This window comes from Polistes dominula, unplaced genomic scaffold (assembly GCF_049000335.1).
Source record: "Polistes dominula isolate Pdom_NZ unplaced genomic scaffold, Pdom_raw_medaka contig_16, whole genome shotgun sequence".
Lineage (NCBI taxonomy): Eukaryota > Metazoa > Arthropoda > Insecta > Hymenoptera > Vespidae > Polistes > Polistes dominula.
This window is the reverse complement of record NW_028301040.1, coordinates 6,338,325-6,355,813: the sequence shown is the minus strand read 5'-3', so window position 1 is coordinate 6,355,813 and position 17,489 is coordinate 6,338,325. Positions and strand designations below refer to the sequence as shown.

At 27.0% G+C, this 17,489-nt stretch overlaps 2 protein-coding genes across 12 annotated transcripts in view; one reads left to right on the top strand and one right to left on the bottom strand.

The window, feature by feature from the left end:
- The window catches only part of LOC107066231 (uncharacterized), a 23,852-nt gene extending 15,643 nt beyond the window's left edge, over positions 1 to 8,209 (top strand). For 10 of the 11 annotated variants that reach the window (XR_016177303.1, XM_089174589.1, XM_089174588.1 and 7 more), the window contains one exon: positions 109 to 6,808. Coding sequence is in view for 10 of the 11 variants with exons in the window: in XM_089174589.1 (XP_089030715.1) it covers positions 109 to 169 (61 nt within the window). In the remaining variant the exon portion in view is untranslated. Of the gene's footprint in view, positions 1 to 108; positions 6,809 to 8,033 lie in introns of those variants that run through there. The other variant, XM_089174593.1, reaches the window with a different exon arrangement.
- Positions 5,534 to 17,481, bottom strand: LOC107066236 (uncharacterized). Its single transcript, XM_015320683.2, has 10 exons — positions 15,351 to 17,481; positions 14,912 to 15,071; positions 10,790 to 10,857; positions 10,549 to 10,681; positions 8,949 to 9,079; positions 8,765 to 8,874; positions 8,546 to 8,691; positions 8,167 to 8,365; positions 7,958 to 8,074; positions 5,534 to 7,831 (listed from the first exon to the last, which is right to left on the bottom strand). The coding sequence occupies exons 3-10, from the start codon at positions 10,847 to 10,849 to the stop codon at positions 7,714 to 7,716; spliced, it is 1,014 nt and encodes a 337-aa protein (XP_015176169.1). The 5' UTR covers positions 10,850 to 10,857; positions 14,912 to 15,071; positions 15,351 to 17,481; the 3' UTR covers positions 5,534 to 7,713.
- Between the last annotated feature and the right edge of the window lie 8 nt (positions 17,482 to 17,489).

Genomic DNA, 17,489 nt, shown 5'->3' with positions numbered 1-17,489 from the left:
TAAATACATCGAGCTGGTTGAACTTCTATCATCGTTTCCACGAAAGTAATCAGGATTTGTATAAAAAAAAGAATGGTCTTTTGTACTAAGATTAACCGTCTGTTTCAGGGAGAACTGTAAAGTGGATACAACCTATGTAAAAACGTATGCAACATTAGGTTATTTGTAACTTTAGCGTTAACGCGCTATAATATTTACATTTTACATTATCAAAAAATAAAAAAACACATTCACACACTAACATTCATAAATTCGATTAACAATTTACTTCATTTGTTATAGTTGTTATAACTGATCTCGAGTGCATGAACTTTCGTATGGTTATTTCTCGAAATTCGATAAAAGATTATGGTGTTATATCGAATGATCGAAAGAAAAATCTTTAGATATCGGTCAAACAGATTTGATGATCCATGCACCATCGATAAAACAGATTCGCGTAAATCTTCGAATTGCATTTTGAAAGTTTCAAAGATTCGAATAAATGAAAACGTTAGATCTACGAATTAGAAGAATATGATTATTATAAACGATCATTTTATATTTTTAAATTGAAAACAAATTAATACAAATTGATATGGCCTAAAATTTTGATTTTTATCGATACGATTATCGACTGAGCCATTAAAGCCATTTTTATCTTAACCTAATATTTTATTCTTTTTTTTCTTTTTTTTTTTAATTTTAAATTAATTTTCATATTTTTTAGTTATAATAATTTCATGAAGATTATGAAATAAACGAGAAAATTGTTGTAATACACAAATTGTATTAGAAATATGCATTTAGTCTACGTTAATAGTGCAGTAGTAGTGGTGTGTAATATTCAAATGTTTCTGTGTCAAAAAAAAAGAAAGAAAAGAAAAAAAAACAAAAGAACAAAAAAATATTAATCGAAGATGATTTTTAAATGATTATCGTTCGTTATGCATCGAATAAAGCGATAAATTATACTTGAGAACAAAATTATTCCGAGTTTTTTGCTTTAATTAATATATATTTAATTTAAATTTTGGTATTTTTAACAACCCCATAAGCAGCGTGGCCTTTGGATGCTTGTCAACAATGAGCCCCTTGACCGCACGCAAAGACCACGTTATTAATTATCAATTAATAATTAATAATTATTAATTAAATTATTCGTATGATTTTAATAAGATTTAAATTAAGCTTCATTTGGTTAATTATTTCTATAAAATTTCTTCCTATTTTCTTGTTAAAATAATACAAGAAAATGTTTATAATTTAATTATTATTTTATATTAATAATAATAATAATAATAATAATAATAATAATAATAATAAAAATAAATTGATTAACATAAATCGACTATAATCTATCGCTTTAAATAGAAAAAAAAAGGAAAAAAAAGAAGCTAACAACGTAAGCATAAAACGTCTCTCTAATAATAATAATAATAATAATAATAATAATAATAATAATAATAATAATAATAATAAATTTGTGTCGTTAGAATAAAAATATTTAATGTACAAGTCTTTTTGCGCTATTGATATTGTCGCTTTATTCATCGTTTTTTCCGCTAATTAAACGTCTAATTATAAAATATTAATAAACGAAAACGCGTCAAATAATAATTCATTCTACTTGTTAGTGTTACGAATATATTATTCGATCTAAAATAAAAAGAAAAAAAGTAATTTTAAAAAATAATTCAAGAAAAAAAAATAGAAAAATAGAAAAACGTAAGAAAAAGCCACCCCTTCCAAAAAAAAAAATAAAATAAAATGAAGATCGAACGAAGATGATAACCTATACGCAAATATTACGATTAATCGTCTTTTTGAGAAGAGGAATGAATGATATTTGTGATTGTGAATAATTTCGAGCCTAAATGAGTTATTACGGTCTCTAACGTGTAATAACTTTGGAATGATTGAACTTAGATTAAAATAATAATTGTGAAAATGTCATTGCAGATAATAAATCGCTTAAAATCGCATGACTGCTGGAACTGAAACTGCCCCAGAGCCAGGAGTCTGCGAAATTAGATTTAAATTATTTAAACTTAATCGTATGTGACACGCGTTAAATAAACACACACGCACACACACTTCCGAGCACATAAACAAACACACCCTACACACATAACATATATATATATATATATATGTGTCTGTAGATTTTCTTTATTTATATATACACGTGTATATATAAATACATATATAAAACAAGTAAACATATATTTAATAATAATAATAATAATAATAATAATAATACACATACTATATATTTCTCTCTATTTTTCTCTGTAACTGTGAATCGAAGTCTAAACAAAGCCTATTATTAAATGTAAACATTGATGTTTCGTTTTATCGTATGTTGTATATTTCCTTTAAAAAATAATAATGTGAAATATATACCAATATATATATATACTAATTAAATAATAATTATTATAAAAGTTATGTCTGTGTCGAGATAACAAAACAAATAAAAAAAATAAACGAAAATTGCAGTAGAACGAAATAGCTATACAGCTGTATATTAAAAAAAAAAAAAAAAAAAAAGATAATGAATTAATTTTAAAAAGAGAATTTTTCTATGTTATCAACGAGGATCGATAATACTTTTATTTGTTTTCTTTTTTTTTTTTTATAATAATATTTGGTTGTTATTTTTCTTAAATAAATATTTTAATTGGATCGTTGATTGGCAAAGTATCGTAAAAATAAAATGACGAAGAATGTTAATGATATTCGATGTTAATAAAAAAAAAAGGACGAAGTATGGTTGCAAAAGGATAAAAAAATAAAAACAAAATTCACAAATTTGTTGGATAATTTTGATGGATTATAACGATCGATGGTACCATGCACTCGAGATCTGTTATAATAATACGAGATTTTCGAGATATTTCATTATGAAATAACCCTTTGCACTCGAGTGGCGCCGAATCAGCACCTGACTGATTTCAAGTCTTTTGTTTACTTTATCTGCTTATTTACGATATGTGATAAGATATTTCTTTAAAGATAATACTTAAAGGGTTGAAAAGTGACTGTAAGGTTTACTCTGATCGTAATACACCTGGAGATAGGTGAGAAGTAACAAATTATTGTGATACTTGTCCTGATAAACACCTAAGATGCATTTTGGGTATTGTTTTACGAAATATCATACATAAAACTAATTACAGAGTATAATAATTCTCAAATTTTCTTGTTTCTGATATAAAAATAATTAAATTTGGTGAAATTTGATTATTTTGTATACATTTGTTTAATTATAAATGACTTTAAAGTACATGTCAAATGTTTCCATAATTTGGCCGAAATCATTTCGAGTGCAAAGAGTTAAAATAACGTTAAAAAGGAAAATGAACATTAAAAATAAAAAGAAAATAAAATAATAAAACAATCGTTATTGTTAATTCGCAAAAGTCAAGTTTAAGTTAAGATAAGATGAAATAATTATAACAAAAATACATATACATACACTCATACATTACACACAAATGTAACGATGATGATGATGATGATGAAGAATAAGAAGAAGAATAAGAAGAGGAGAAAGAAGAAAAAAAACATAAATAAATTATACAAAATAAAATAAAATTAAATTAAATTAAAAATAAACTTAATAAAATAATAATAATAATAATAATAATAATAATAATAATAATTATAATAAACAACAACAACAATTAATACAAGTTAAAACTCTCATTAAGAAGTGATTATTATAATAATCCAATTATTATACATACTTATCAAACGTTATAAAGAAAAAAAACTGAGAACATAATAGAAAAGTTTTTTTTTTTTTTTGAAAATTACATAATAGAATATTGGGTGTGTTAAAAAAACATTGCCGATATCGTACCGTATAATGATATTATTATAAAAAATATATTCGAATGAATAATAATTAGATATGATTAGAAACAAAAGAGAATGTTTCAATTGTAAAAGTTTGGATCCATCTAAGGATGGATTTTCTTTTTTCTTTTCGGATAAATTCGATTTAAAATGAAAGGAAGAATGAAAGAAATAGAAAAAATAAAAATATATACATATATATATATATATATAAACAAAATTAATTTCAATAACGACAACAATTTTCTGTAAATAAATATTACGAATTGCACTGTTGCGTTGTTTCACTTATAATCTATATATATATATATATATATATATATATATATATATATATAATAACGATTTAGAATAATATATAATACATAAATGATAATAATATTATATTCATCCTAAGCCAAAGAAATCGTTTAAAATAAAATACTTGAAAAAAAAAAAAGAATAAAGAAAGAAAGAAAAAATACGTGAAGATCCATTGTAATAATTAAGGGGTATGCTCAAGATCAAACAAATTTCGTGTCCAAGTTATCGTCATTTATATTATCGCCAAAAAGTGTCCGTTGATTAGTATTTTTTTTTATTTTTTATTTTTTTTATTTTAAAACACGTTTGAAGTGTTGAAAAATGTGAGGGGGAAAAAAAAGCAAAGTGTCAAATGGTTTAAGCATTTTTTATAGTTGTTATCAATCATAATTGTCGACGAAAAATGATCTCAATGACCGATGCGAACACAGTTATACGTCCTGATAAAAGTATTATTATTATTGTTATTATTAATTATGAAATTATTTAAACAAAAAAATATATAATAATAATAATAATAATAATAATAATAATAATAATAATAATTATATACGATAGAAAAATCGATCGTTCACAAGTACTATTATAATTAAAATATTACGACTATAGTTACTATTTTCTTGTAATAGGAATATCAATTGTATCCGAACCGTCGAAAAGACTTGGTTATCTTCGTTGAGTTTATTGATTAGAAGAAAAAAAAATAAAAAAATAAAAAAAGAAATAATTAACCAGTTAAGTGTGGCGATCTATGCGCAGAGTGCGCTCCGGTGTGTGTTGCGATAATCAAGCGATGACGGATATAGTCGTCAAACACAGAGTAAGTGGAGTTGTTAAAATATTGGATAGTCAAAAAGACGACTTTATTTTAGAAAGTGAACAATTTTGTTAGTAATTTAGACACAGTTTCCTTAATATAAACATATATTTATACATAATAAACGGAAAAATTAGAGAAAAAATCGAATATTTATAGAAGTTAAAAATTTATTCTTGACTTATTTTTTTTTTGACCTCTAAACATTTCAAAACATATTAAAATTTACGAATATAATTTAGTTTTCGTCAAAATAACAATTTAAACATGAAATTGTTACAAACTTTTACACATAACGAATATAGACGTCATAACACAAAATTTGGCCACATCTCTATGACGGATATAGTCGTCAAACACGCTTAACTGGTTAAATAATATAATACATTATCTAGACTAGTACTTAGTACATTCTTTTTTATAATCGACAAGAATACAATCGAGAAGCACGTTTACCTGTTTATCGGAAGACTGAAAACGTACCTGACAAATCGAGTGGAAAATTCAAACTGCAAAAAGCCTGTATTATTATTTAAATAATCTAATTAAATTCGATCGTTAGTAGTATCCTTTCTTTTTTTTTCTTTTTTTTTTTTTTTAGAAATGTTGCTTGCAATGTTTCCTGTAAAAAAAAAAAAATAACATAAACTACCAAAAATAATATCAAAATGCACGATTTCGAGGACCGATCAATTTTTGAGGGTACCCCTGAATTAATTTTCACTACATTTCTTTTTACAAATAAATTAATTTTAATGTTGAAATAATTTTGATGCATTGTAAACAAAACTTTAGAATTTTTTGGGATTCCCCCCTAATGAGAATAGAAGAAATGACTTATTATTATTATTATTATTATAATTATTATTATTATTATTAAAATAAAACTGAAACATATATACTGAGGCATAAAATAATTGAACAAATTTTACAAATATTGTAAATGCGTCTGGTATGATTTGTAATTTTCAAGGCTGCGTTTTAATATTATTCTTATTATTATTATAATTAATTATATACACACATATACACCGTATATACACTTTTTGGGCGATGACTTATTATGACGTTTAAGTGACGATAAAAATTGGGATAAAAGTAAATAAAAAAAAAGATAACAAGAAGGAGAGTAAGAAAGAAAGAAAAAATGTTACTAGTTAGTCGATAATAATAACGTTATAGACGATAAAAAGCTTTAGTGTATATAGTTTTTTAAAGGTGTTAACGAAAAAATGAGAGAGAAAAGAAAAAAACCATGAAAAAAAAACAAAGAAAGAAAGCTAAATTAAATTAAAAGCTAAAACACAAACTAGCGGATCTTAAACAAATGGATTCGAACAAATTTCGATTGAATTATTGTAATTTAACGTAAGTTATTATATATATATATATATAATTACTTACGCGTGTGTCCTGCTGCGTGTGTACGATGCCACCAAAAAAAGAAAAAAAAAATAATTTTGAGGAGGACAAAACTACGATACGACGACTAGGGACAATTACGACGAATATAAAATACCTTAAAGAATAAAACTTCGCGCCCATATGGTGTGTTTTAGCGTTCATTATTTACAATAATAACGCGGTATGAAATAAAATAAAATAAAATAAAATAAAATAAAATTAATCAATCGTTTCGTTAAACATAGTTGCATATTATATATTATTGTATAAGAACGCAGAATAACGTTTAATCGTTAAACTTATATAACATATATTAAATATGTGATATATGCGTAATATTTTAAGCTGTCAATAGAAAACAATGTCCTAATATTAACAAAATATTATATAGTGCCATTATATCAATCGAGAATGAAAAAAAATCAAAGAGATTTTATCTTATTTTCTGTCTTTTGTTTTTTTGTTTAATTTATATATACATATATATATATATATATATATATATTATATTTAATCGATACCCTTAACATTTTCCTGAAAAAACAAAATTAGATGTTTCAACTATTGGGTTGTTCGGAAAGTAATTTCGTTTTTTTTTTGTGAAAATGAAAATAATTTTCTCTTCAAAATTAAACTTAGGCCTTTTAAGTGGTCATAAACAGGAAATTTGATAAATTTAATCTCTCACCAATCTCACGTGTTTTTATTTGCCGGTTTGCATTAACTAATGTTTTTATTTTTTCAGAAAGAAACGAAATTTGATTGATTGATTTATGCATTTATTAACCCTTTAGTATGGTACGATCCTTATATGGGTCGGTTATTATACTGATGACCCTTATATCGGTCGCTAATAACACAAAAGGGTTAATTTAAAAAACAATAGAAAGATATACAGCAATCATTTTTATTGTTCTTTTTCGTATACAATGGTAGGAACCATCGCAGAGTATTTTAATTATTTATGTTTTCCCAAATCATTTAGATTCCTCTCATCTGCGATTTCAAGAAGGTTTACTTATCTAATTAACATTTATACGTATATAAAACAAAAAAAAATACAAAAAATCCATTCGTTCAAGTATACAGTCGATACGAGAAACACTCTTTGTTTAATACCAAAAAAACAAAAAATAACATACAAAAAAATGACAAACACACACGGACAAAGTGAAAAGATATGAAAGATGATAACTAAAATCCAAGATTTCTAATAAGTTCATTAATTTGAGTATTACAACAGCATTCGTTTGCCTTTTACCTTATTAACTAATTTTTCTTCTGTCCCTGTTTTAAATTTGTGTTTAAAATTTCTTCCTTTTTTTTTGTTTCTTGTTTTGTTCTCATTAATAACAACGACAACGATGGCTTGGACAATCAATTGGATACACTAAACATTTGTCCATACAATAAACACTGGCACCTTCTTTACCTTCGAGTTCACCAACAGCATCGCAAACTTCCCTAAAAATTTAAAACAAAAAAAAAACAAAAAAGAAAAGAACAAAATAAATTAGCATTTTTTGTTTTGTAATATATTTTTTTTTAAATATTTTTGTATAATATTTTTGTGAACATTTGAATACTCACGGACAATGGCAAACCGAATTAGGACAATTTGGTGGATAACGAAGACAATTTACTTGACACCAATCATTCATTCCAGGAATACGCCGATAAAGATACGTCGGCAAGCAAACTTGTGATCTACGAAAAAGAAGAAGATATTTTTTTATTAACTCGCATACTCGATATATTATTTAAAATGACGACTTCATGTTGAAAATTTGATCATTTACCTTACTATCAATGGGAATATATTATTTGGAGATGTAATATCTCTGTAATACAATAAGAAAGGATTATCATTTTGCACGAAGGATGGTGGTACCCCTGCTGTACTCGTCACTATGCTAACGTCTGCGCAATTTCTAAATGTTTCCGGTCTACCACATCCTACCCCTTCTGTACCATTGTCACAGGTACCCCACATGTTACCTATCAAACAATTTCAAATAAAATTACAAATGAATATTTAGCAGTATAAATTTGTTACATGGCAGTAAGTCATTCATCCATAATAAAAAAAAAAAAAGAAAAAGAGGTGAGACACTTTCAGCTTTAGGATTCTTAAACAAAGAATGAATAAATAAGGTAAAAATGAATAAATGATAAAACCTGTATAATAACTCCATTGAATTACACATTGGCTGCAAGTGACGTAAGGTGGTAATACAACATTGTAACGAAAAATGCCTTTCTTTTCTGAATCCAATGGAATTTCATAACGAACGTCACGTGTACCTGACAAGTAAAGTGGAAATCTACAAATAAAAGTGTCAACTTAAATTATTCAAGTTTTTAATAGAAAATAACGTTAATTAAAAAACTATATACCTGTCGAAACATTCCTGAGTTGCTTCTCTTCTTGGATTATTATTTGGACAAAGATACAATTCAAATCCTCCCATGTGATTGGCCGTTAATTCTATTTCTATATCGATTTCCTATCAAGGATTATGAATACTTTTAAGAGTATTTATTAAAATATAATTATTCGTGTTGAATTTGATAAATTTACCTGGCCAACCGTGTAATGTCTAACTATAGTTCCTTTCGCATATTCACCACCTGCTTCGTGTGGTCTTGGTTCGCTCAAATGATAAGCATCACCACATACACCACATTGACCTTTATTTTGAACCCACTGAACTAAATTACGAAATATTATAATTATTTAATATTTGTGTATGAAAATATTTCTCTAAATATATTAGGTCGAGTCATAAATAACTTCCGTTTTTTATGAGACAAAGAATGGCGTTTCTACGGCTGATAAGTGCAAGACACCTTTCATGGAGTTTTTTTTTTGCACTATTTGCATCTGATGGACGTATCTATTGGATTTTGCTCCAATATTACCTTTAAAAGGTTCGTCAAAGTCGGAAATACGTCCTGCACTCGGTTCATCTTTTAAGATCGTATCTCCAGAATGGAATTTTATTAGGTGGTTTGAAAAGTCGTTTCGTTGTTCTTTTGTAAAAATGAAGATAATTTTTGCTTCGAGGTTAAACCTTTCAAATGGTCATAAAAAGTTGAATTTGATAAATTTAACGTCTCATCGATCTCATGTGTTACTATTTGTCGATTTGCATCAACTAATGCCATTATTGCATCAGCAAAAAGCGAAACGACTTTCCGAACCACCTAATACAAACCAATTTCTGACTGCCTTATCAATTATCAGTCCTGCACTGTATACGCTGCATATTTTTTCAGTTGCCACCTTAGTGCTATTGCCTTGTTTCAATTCCTAAAGCATTACATGTCGAATATGAACTTTTTACTATCGATTTCAGTGTTTAAGAAAAACGGTTAACCCCTTGAGTACTGAATTATTTGAAAATTTTTATGTATACATAACGAATTTAATTTGTTATTGTAATTATATATGGATTAATATGTAAAAGTAATACATTTTATTTGAAATATATTTATATTGATGATATAAATATATTTTTGCAACAACATTTTAATTACTAAATATTAATAAATATTATAAATAAAACAAAATACCCAAGTAAGCAGATGACGTGTCTCACTCGTCAAATGTACCCAAAGGGTTAAATGTAACATTGACTGCATAAAAAAGTTAACAGAAGACTAACTGAATCCTCATCTATATAGTGATATCGAAAATCCGTTTGTTTCGGTGACTTATAATAGGTAAATACGAAAAATAGATTCTACATAGCCGCATCGGAAGTTACTTATGACTCGACCCAATAATATATTTTTATTTTAAATATTAATTATTATCATTTAATATGAAATAACAATGATGTTATGTAAAACTTTCTATCGATAAATTCTTATTCAAAAATGAATGTCATAAATATTAACCACACACACACATACGTGCGCAAAGAATTGTCTGAAGTCAATTAAATTGTGAAACTTAATCTGTTTGTCGGATCTTTAAAAATACTTATGTCAGTAAATTTAATACCGAGAACGAACACACCTTGAAAATTTCATTCCCTTTTGGGCCAACATTTTTTTTCTCTCTTTTAATCGACTGTCATCCATCTTATGAAATAACCCCATTTATTATGGGTGAAAGGGAATCATTATTGGAAAGAAAAGATAAGAAGAAAAAAAAATAAGAAAAGCTTTTTTACCTGCATAACCGCCACAGAATAATTCGTTGTCGTTGTAATTCACTGGATTTGGAAATCCAAATCGCCACATGCTATTACGCGATGGTGGATCCATAAGTCGACCATGCCCAACAACTTGACAGATGTCCGGTATCTTCGAATGAAATTCTTAATAATAATAACGTTATACGAAAAATACTCAAAGATGAATTTTTCTTGAATCATTTTTTTGTACAACCAAAGTTATTTATAATTGACTTACATTGAGAAAAAAGTGTAACCCAATAAGGATTAAACGGGAACATTGATGCCTCGTAATCATCGTAATACCTGAAAAACATTTTAATGAAATAATTATTAAAACGTTAATTTTATTATTAACAGATTAGAAATGATAAAAAATAAATTTCTTTTTTACTAATAAATAATCATGGAAAATCATTAGGATTTGAGATAATTCGTAGATTTATTTCTTTTAATAATTTATACCAGTCGTTATTGAAAAATATCAATTAAAAAGTTTTAGTAAGTGACAAGATAAATTTCATGTTATTTATATCGTTTAAATCGATTATATTAGCATAATGTATTCTCAAGTCAATTAAGATACCGTTATTATTAAAATTGGTAATAGATAAGACATTCATTATGGTGGTTTTATTCGTATGTTTAAACCATTAACGTATCCATTAAAAATCTTTTTCACGATTTACGAATGAGCTGATCAATGTCGTTAACACGTACGTGCTTAGTTCGATCAATCAGAGATCAGATAAAATTAGAAATTTTTCTATGTTCAATGTTAGAAAACAAGGAGGGAGAGTGAAGGATCTCTAAAAACTAAAGTGACAAAATTAAAATTTAGAATTTAGTTTAATACCGAGTGGAGACTTTAAACGAGTCTCTAATTTGGATTAGAAAGAGTATTCATGAATAAATTGCAGATGAATGGCCTTGAATCGTAGCACGCATTGGAAGAAAGTTGCGTAAGTATGTTTAGAAAAAGACTAGGTATATCCATTTGTTGTGCCAATTGGAGATAAAGATATAATGCATGACACGACCATAGAATTTTGTTCTTATTCATTGGCTAATCCTTTTTACAATTTAACTAAACTCTTTCTATGATCTTTGTGCTCGTTAGAAATCCATTATTGATAATTTTACTTTTAAATATACATATACTAGGAAGTTTTAGTTACACGTTGCTGTGGTTTTCTTATAAAACATTGATTTAATATCATTCTAAACTAATTAATGCAGTCAAATGAACTTCAACAAAATTAACAATAAAAGATTTATTAGCATTATCAATGACAAATTAATCACAGTTCGTATTGGGATTTCTAGCACTTGAATACACTATCTGGTGGCTAAATTCAAAATTAGAGTAGATAGGTCGAATTGCTACGCCACGCTCCTGCCAGATATCCCAATAATAAATTATTATGATAAACAAAACAAAAAATTGAGAAATCGAAGCAAACATTCGAAGATAAAATCAAAGATTGACGCAAGTAGAAAAAAAAAAGAAATAAATTAAAACACGTCAAATGCAAATACGTGTCTCGTACAATGAAATTTAACCCAATCCGATTTATTTCAAAATATTCATGATATTTGATATATCACCCTTCCTTCTCTTTTGTTTTTTTTTTTGGTTTTGTTTTTACAAACTACAGTCATCTTTTTGACCTCTCAATCTTCGTTCATAATAATTCGTATTAACGAACTGTGATTTGTCATCACATCAAATTTTCACAAGTTTCGGTGAAAATTTATTTAATATAAAGTCGAAGAAACAAATAATAATGATCGGAAAAGGAAACGAAAGTGCAACAAAACAAAAAGAAAAAAAAAGACCAAAAAAAAAATGAAACGAATGGACTGGTTAAAAATAAAACCTTGTGAGGCTGGTCGACCTTCGTGGATAAATTGAACAACATTATGGGTTTGAAATTATCTCTCTCGTGATATCAAAAAGTGTAAGGTGACAAGGAATACGAACAAAAAAGAAAAATAAGAAGGTAAGGGAAAAAAAGAGAAATATAAAAAGGGAATAAAAAGTATTTCTCTTATGAGTTTCGATAATGCTCAAGTATAAAAACAAATGTTTATAGTAGCAACACACAAGTATTTATATCAAATAAATGAATAATCTAATTATAAATATTTATTGAAGTAAAAACTTCTTGAGAATCGGGGTGATTTAAAAATCGTGAAACGGAAGAAGGTGAAACGGAAGAACATGAAACCGATGAAACAAAAATAATTAATTAATTAATAAAATTCAATATATAATTTAATTCTATATTATTTAATTCTATATATTTATTAATTAATTAATAAAATTGTATATATAAAAATGCAGTGTCACAATATGTTTATCCACTAATAATTCCGAAACTACTCAACTTATCTTAATGAAATTTATTTTATTTCACGTGATTTTTTCCAACTTAACACATAGCACAATTTTTATCGCGATTTTTTTTTTTAAATTATTTTTTATTACTAATTTAAAGATTTTTATTTACAGGTTATCTAGATTTTGTAAGATTCTTTCAATAGATGGCGCTGTATTATAATTCAATTGTTTCGATATATATTAACGTTTCGAAGCTTGGTTCTCTTTTAAGGTTTCACTCCTACTGTGTGTGATTTGCATACATCTATTTTTATTAATTTAAACTTTAGAAAAATGTGGACTCTATAATAAAAACTATACCGTCATATTGAAAGAGAAAATAATAATAATAATAAAATATATAAAGTACAATAATAATTTCGAAGACGGAATAGAAAACGAGTTTTTGAACGTTAATTATAAACAGAAAGAAGATCCTGTTTCCTCGACTTTTTCAAAAATGATATCACGTTGTTGAAAGAAGTAAAACAAAAAGAAAAAAATTAAGAGAACACCCAAGAAAATATCCTCGTAAATGTGCAATAAAATCCACAATAACATTGAAAATATTCAAAGAATTTAATTTGACTTCTTTGAGAGACCGGTCGATGACATTTGCAACGGCAAGGTAATCAAACGGGGGGGAGATAAAAGCGTTGATAAAATAAAATAAAAACAAAATTCGTTATCAACAGATTCAATAATTTTTTTGTACATTTTGTTCTTTTCAATTTAAATGACACATATTGTCAATTAGGATTTTAATGTTTCCATGTAGATTATCGTTTATTGCAATAACAAAATTAACGTAAGTACCACTTATCACATAGTTCGATAATTAAAGCAAAGAATTGAAAAAAGAAAATATGCAAATCGAATTTTTGTCTTCTTTCTTTTAACAATAGAAATTTTAACGAAATTTTACAAGGAAAAAGAAAAAGTAAGTATCAATGAATACAATGGAGAGATGTCGTCACAATTCGCTATAAAACATCATCGAAAATATTCGTGTCACTTACTTACTTGCTTGTCATTTAAAAACATGACTAAAAATTTTAATCGGAAAGCTAATATCATTAGATCTTTTGTAACGCAATTATCTATTCAATTCGCATAGATATTTGACAAGTGATAATCGAACCTGATGATTCATCGTTTGTTTATGAAAAACTATTGAACCTCTCTTGTTATGTTAATCCTGTTTTTAATCCTTTTACATCATAAAAGAAAACGTTGTTCGAAACTTATGCTAATTATTCGCGTATAAGATAAATTACAACAATTTATTTAGATGACAGAAAAGTATGCATATCTTATAAAGAATATGATTATTTAATACCGGTTATGAACATATATATTCGTGAAATACAATGAAGGAAATCGGGTTGACCTGTGGTGTGTTGCACCGGTTTCGAATATCGAAATGCCGCTGGAATCACAAAAGCGAGAGAAAGGAACAAAGGATTAAGAATTTTTGTTGATCCTCCGAGACCAACCAAAACCAAGGTTGCGGACATTACTATGTTACTCGGTATCTCTTTTAAATAAATAAAAAAAAATATATATATATATCCTTATATAAGACGTAAAACTTGATCATATTGCAAAATTAGTTGAAAAATATTCATCTTTCAGCTTCCGAAAATTTGTAAATACCATTTGCTAACATTATCAATGTGTGTGGATAAATCGTTAAGGATAAATTTGATCTTCCGGTTAAAAATGATCGATATAAAATCAAAGAAACAGGTTGCATTTACAAATCGTTAAATTTCCGGTTTTATCTTTAACAGCTGTTCCTTTCTCTCTTTCTCTCTCTCTCTCTCTCTCTCTCTCTCTGTCTGTCTGTCTGTCTGTCTGTCTGTCTGTCTGTCTGTCTGTCTGTCTGTCTGTCTGTCTGTCTGTCTGTCTGTCTGTCTCTCATGAATGGTAGCACTTTAAAAGTATATTGGTACCGTAAGCGTGCTCGGTACTTACCGGTGAGTAGCACGTGATTCGCCTACCAAATCCTTTTAGGCCCGCCGTTTGAAGTAGGTGAAAATCGAGCTTGGAAATCAAACCAATCCAAGGATGCGTCCTCGAGAATATCAAATGCAACCTTCCCAACTAAATTTATTCTTCTTTTCGATCTTCTTTCCTATCGGTCAATCAAATTTATTTCTATGTTATAATTGAAAATAAAAAGAAGACAAATACAATGGAAGTGTAATTAAACGCATAAACGTGTACAGATTTGTACTTGTACACTCGTAATAATAATAATCGAATTAAAATTAATGAAAAATTAACTACGAATGAAACAAATGCGAATTGACAAGAAAAGGAATTGAGTAAGAAAAAAAAGAAAGAAGACATTGATAAATGTTAAATAATAAATGAGTGTGATTATATTTTATAAATAAAGAAAAATAAGTACTCGAAATAGAAGGATAAATTTTCAAAGGAGGATGATCGAAGACTGCAGACTGTACACAGACTGAAGTAGTCTCGATGGTTCGCGAACGGATGAACCCAGTCGAATGCGTTCGCGCGAATGAATAATATGCGCGTTGGTCTCTGCGCGGACCCTCTGACCACCGAAAAACTTCTGTTTACCACCACCCAGATAAATTAAAAACCGAAGGTGTGGTTCCAAAAGTATACACACACAGATTGTTGCTACTGATTCGAGAAAGAAATAGAATTCCCAATTTCAAGTGTGTGGAGGAGGAGGAAGAGGAGGTGATCTTGCATTTCTTCTTTTTTTCTTGTCTCCTTTTCTTTAGATTGTTTTTCTTTTCACGAGTGAGTTTTTTTCTTTTTTTTTAAATCGTTCGATCGATCAACTTTCCCTGAAATCATACTCTATTACACGCTGTTATTATCGTATTAAAAAAAGGGTTTCGTAAGAAATGAGAATTTAATCATTTTTTTGTGTTCTTTTTCTTATAAAAAAGAAAGCGATCATTCATGAGATATGACAGAAACCAATTATAAATTATAATACTTGAAAGAAATATAGAAAATTTGGTAGACATTTCTCTTTTATTATAAAAATCTTTATCTTCAATTTGTTAATTTAAAAATTGAACGAAGTTGAAATAAAACGAAATTTGTGGTTGATACCGCTATGAAATATTCTACAAAACCAAATATGGAAGAAGACGCATCCGGTGCATTCGTTGTGTTATATACCACATAGATACATACATATATACATATATAAATATATAAATATGTTTAAAGGAACGGATCAGTGGATGACAAATGGTTTCTCGCTAAGAGGTAACGATGTTCAATAAATTGGCTTTTGCGCCGAAAAGGTGTCAAGAGAGTAGTAAATATTGTTAGTCCTGTACTTATGATAATTGAAATTTACGTCTATTTACGAATATTATTCTTCTTTGAACCTGGACAGACAAAAAAGAGGAGTGATGTATGGCTTATTTTGAAGGAGTCAACAGAAATCGTTAATATCTTTTTTCAATATATACCAATGAACCTTATTTATTAGTATTTTGTTCTTATGTCAGTGACTTCGTCAAAATTTATCTGAAAATCAATTATAATGTGATTAATACTTTAAATAATTAAAATAACTTTTTAATTACTTTATTATTTTATTAATAAGTACTCTTATTAATACTACTCCGCAAAGTAGAGTAATAAGTACTCTATTATTTAGAATTACTTTAAATAATTGAAATAAATTTTGTTGTTTATTCGTTCTATACAATATTCAAATTTGGAACTAGGTAAGGTATGTTTTAACAAAAAAAATGTCCGAATTGGAACTTTCACTATCGTCGCAATAACTGGACAATCGACGAGAATGCAGCAGTAATACTTACTATTCGTGACAAGAAATTCAAACTTGCTTTTCAAAAGTGGAAGAAACAAAGTGGTGAACACTTGTGTAAGGAATACGTCACACAGTTTGATTGCTTATATTTATCTATCTTTTTCTTTCTTGTAGTTACTTTCTTAAATAAATAGATATTATACGTATGTATTGTTAATGTATGCATTGTACATACATCTGGATATATTCTTGGTTGCAAATAAATAAATGTATCGAACATTAATACTACCTACTACCGAAGACGAAATATTATTATATTAAAATATATAATATATTACACTAATTTATAAAAAATATATAATTAACATAATCACAGATCATAATATAATGTATTTCTAATATATACACAATATATAAATAATTATAATAATAATAAATCACCTAGGAGATTAATAAGGCGCGAATTTATTTAAATGCAAGGGTAATACATCATGGCTGCCGCGATCTGATTGGACGATAATTTACTCGCGCCAATGACGCCATTTTGAATGATATTATAAATGAGTTACGATTGCTTTACTAATTTATTATTAAAAATTACTTAACAATAACTAAATAAATGTATCAATAAATGGTAAAAATTGATTCTAATATCTTTTAAACATAAGTATTACTAAAATAAAATAAACATATATGTATAATTTTTACAAAATAAAAGATTTTCGAACGTGAACAGTCAAATAAGAGAATTTTGATATCGATTGAGGTACACAA

Excerpts from the sequence above, each read along its gene's own strand:
- LOC107066236 (XM_015320683.2), bottom strand. The coding sequence starts at position 10,849 with ATGATTACGAGGCATCAATGTTCCCGTTTAATCCTTATTGGGTTACAC. Across the intron at positions 8,692-8,764 it reads ACTCAGGAATGTTTCGACAG|ATTTCCACTTTACTTGTCAG; the intron begins GTATATAGTTTT and ends TTTTATTTGTAG. Across the intron at positions 8,075-8,166 it reads ATATTCCCATTGATAGTAAG|ATCACAAGTTTGCTTGCCGA; the intron begins GTAAATGATCAA and ends TCTTTTTCGTAG.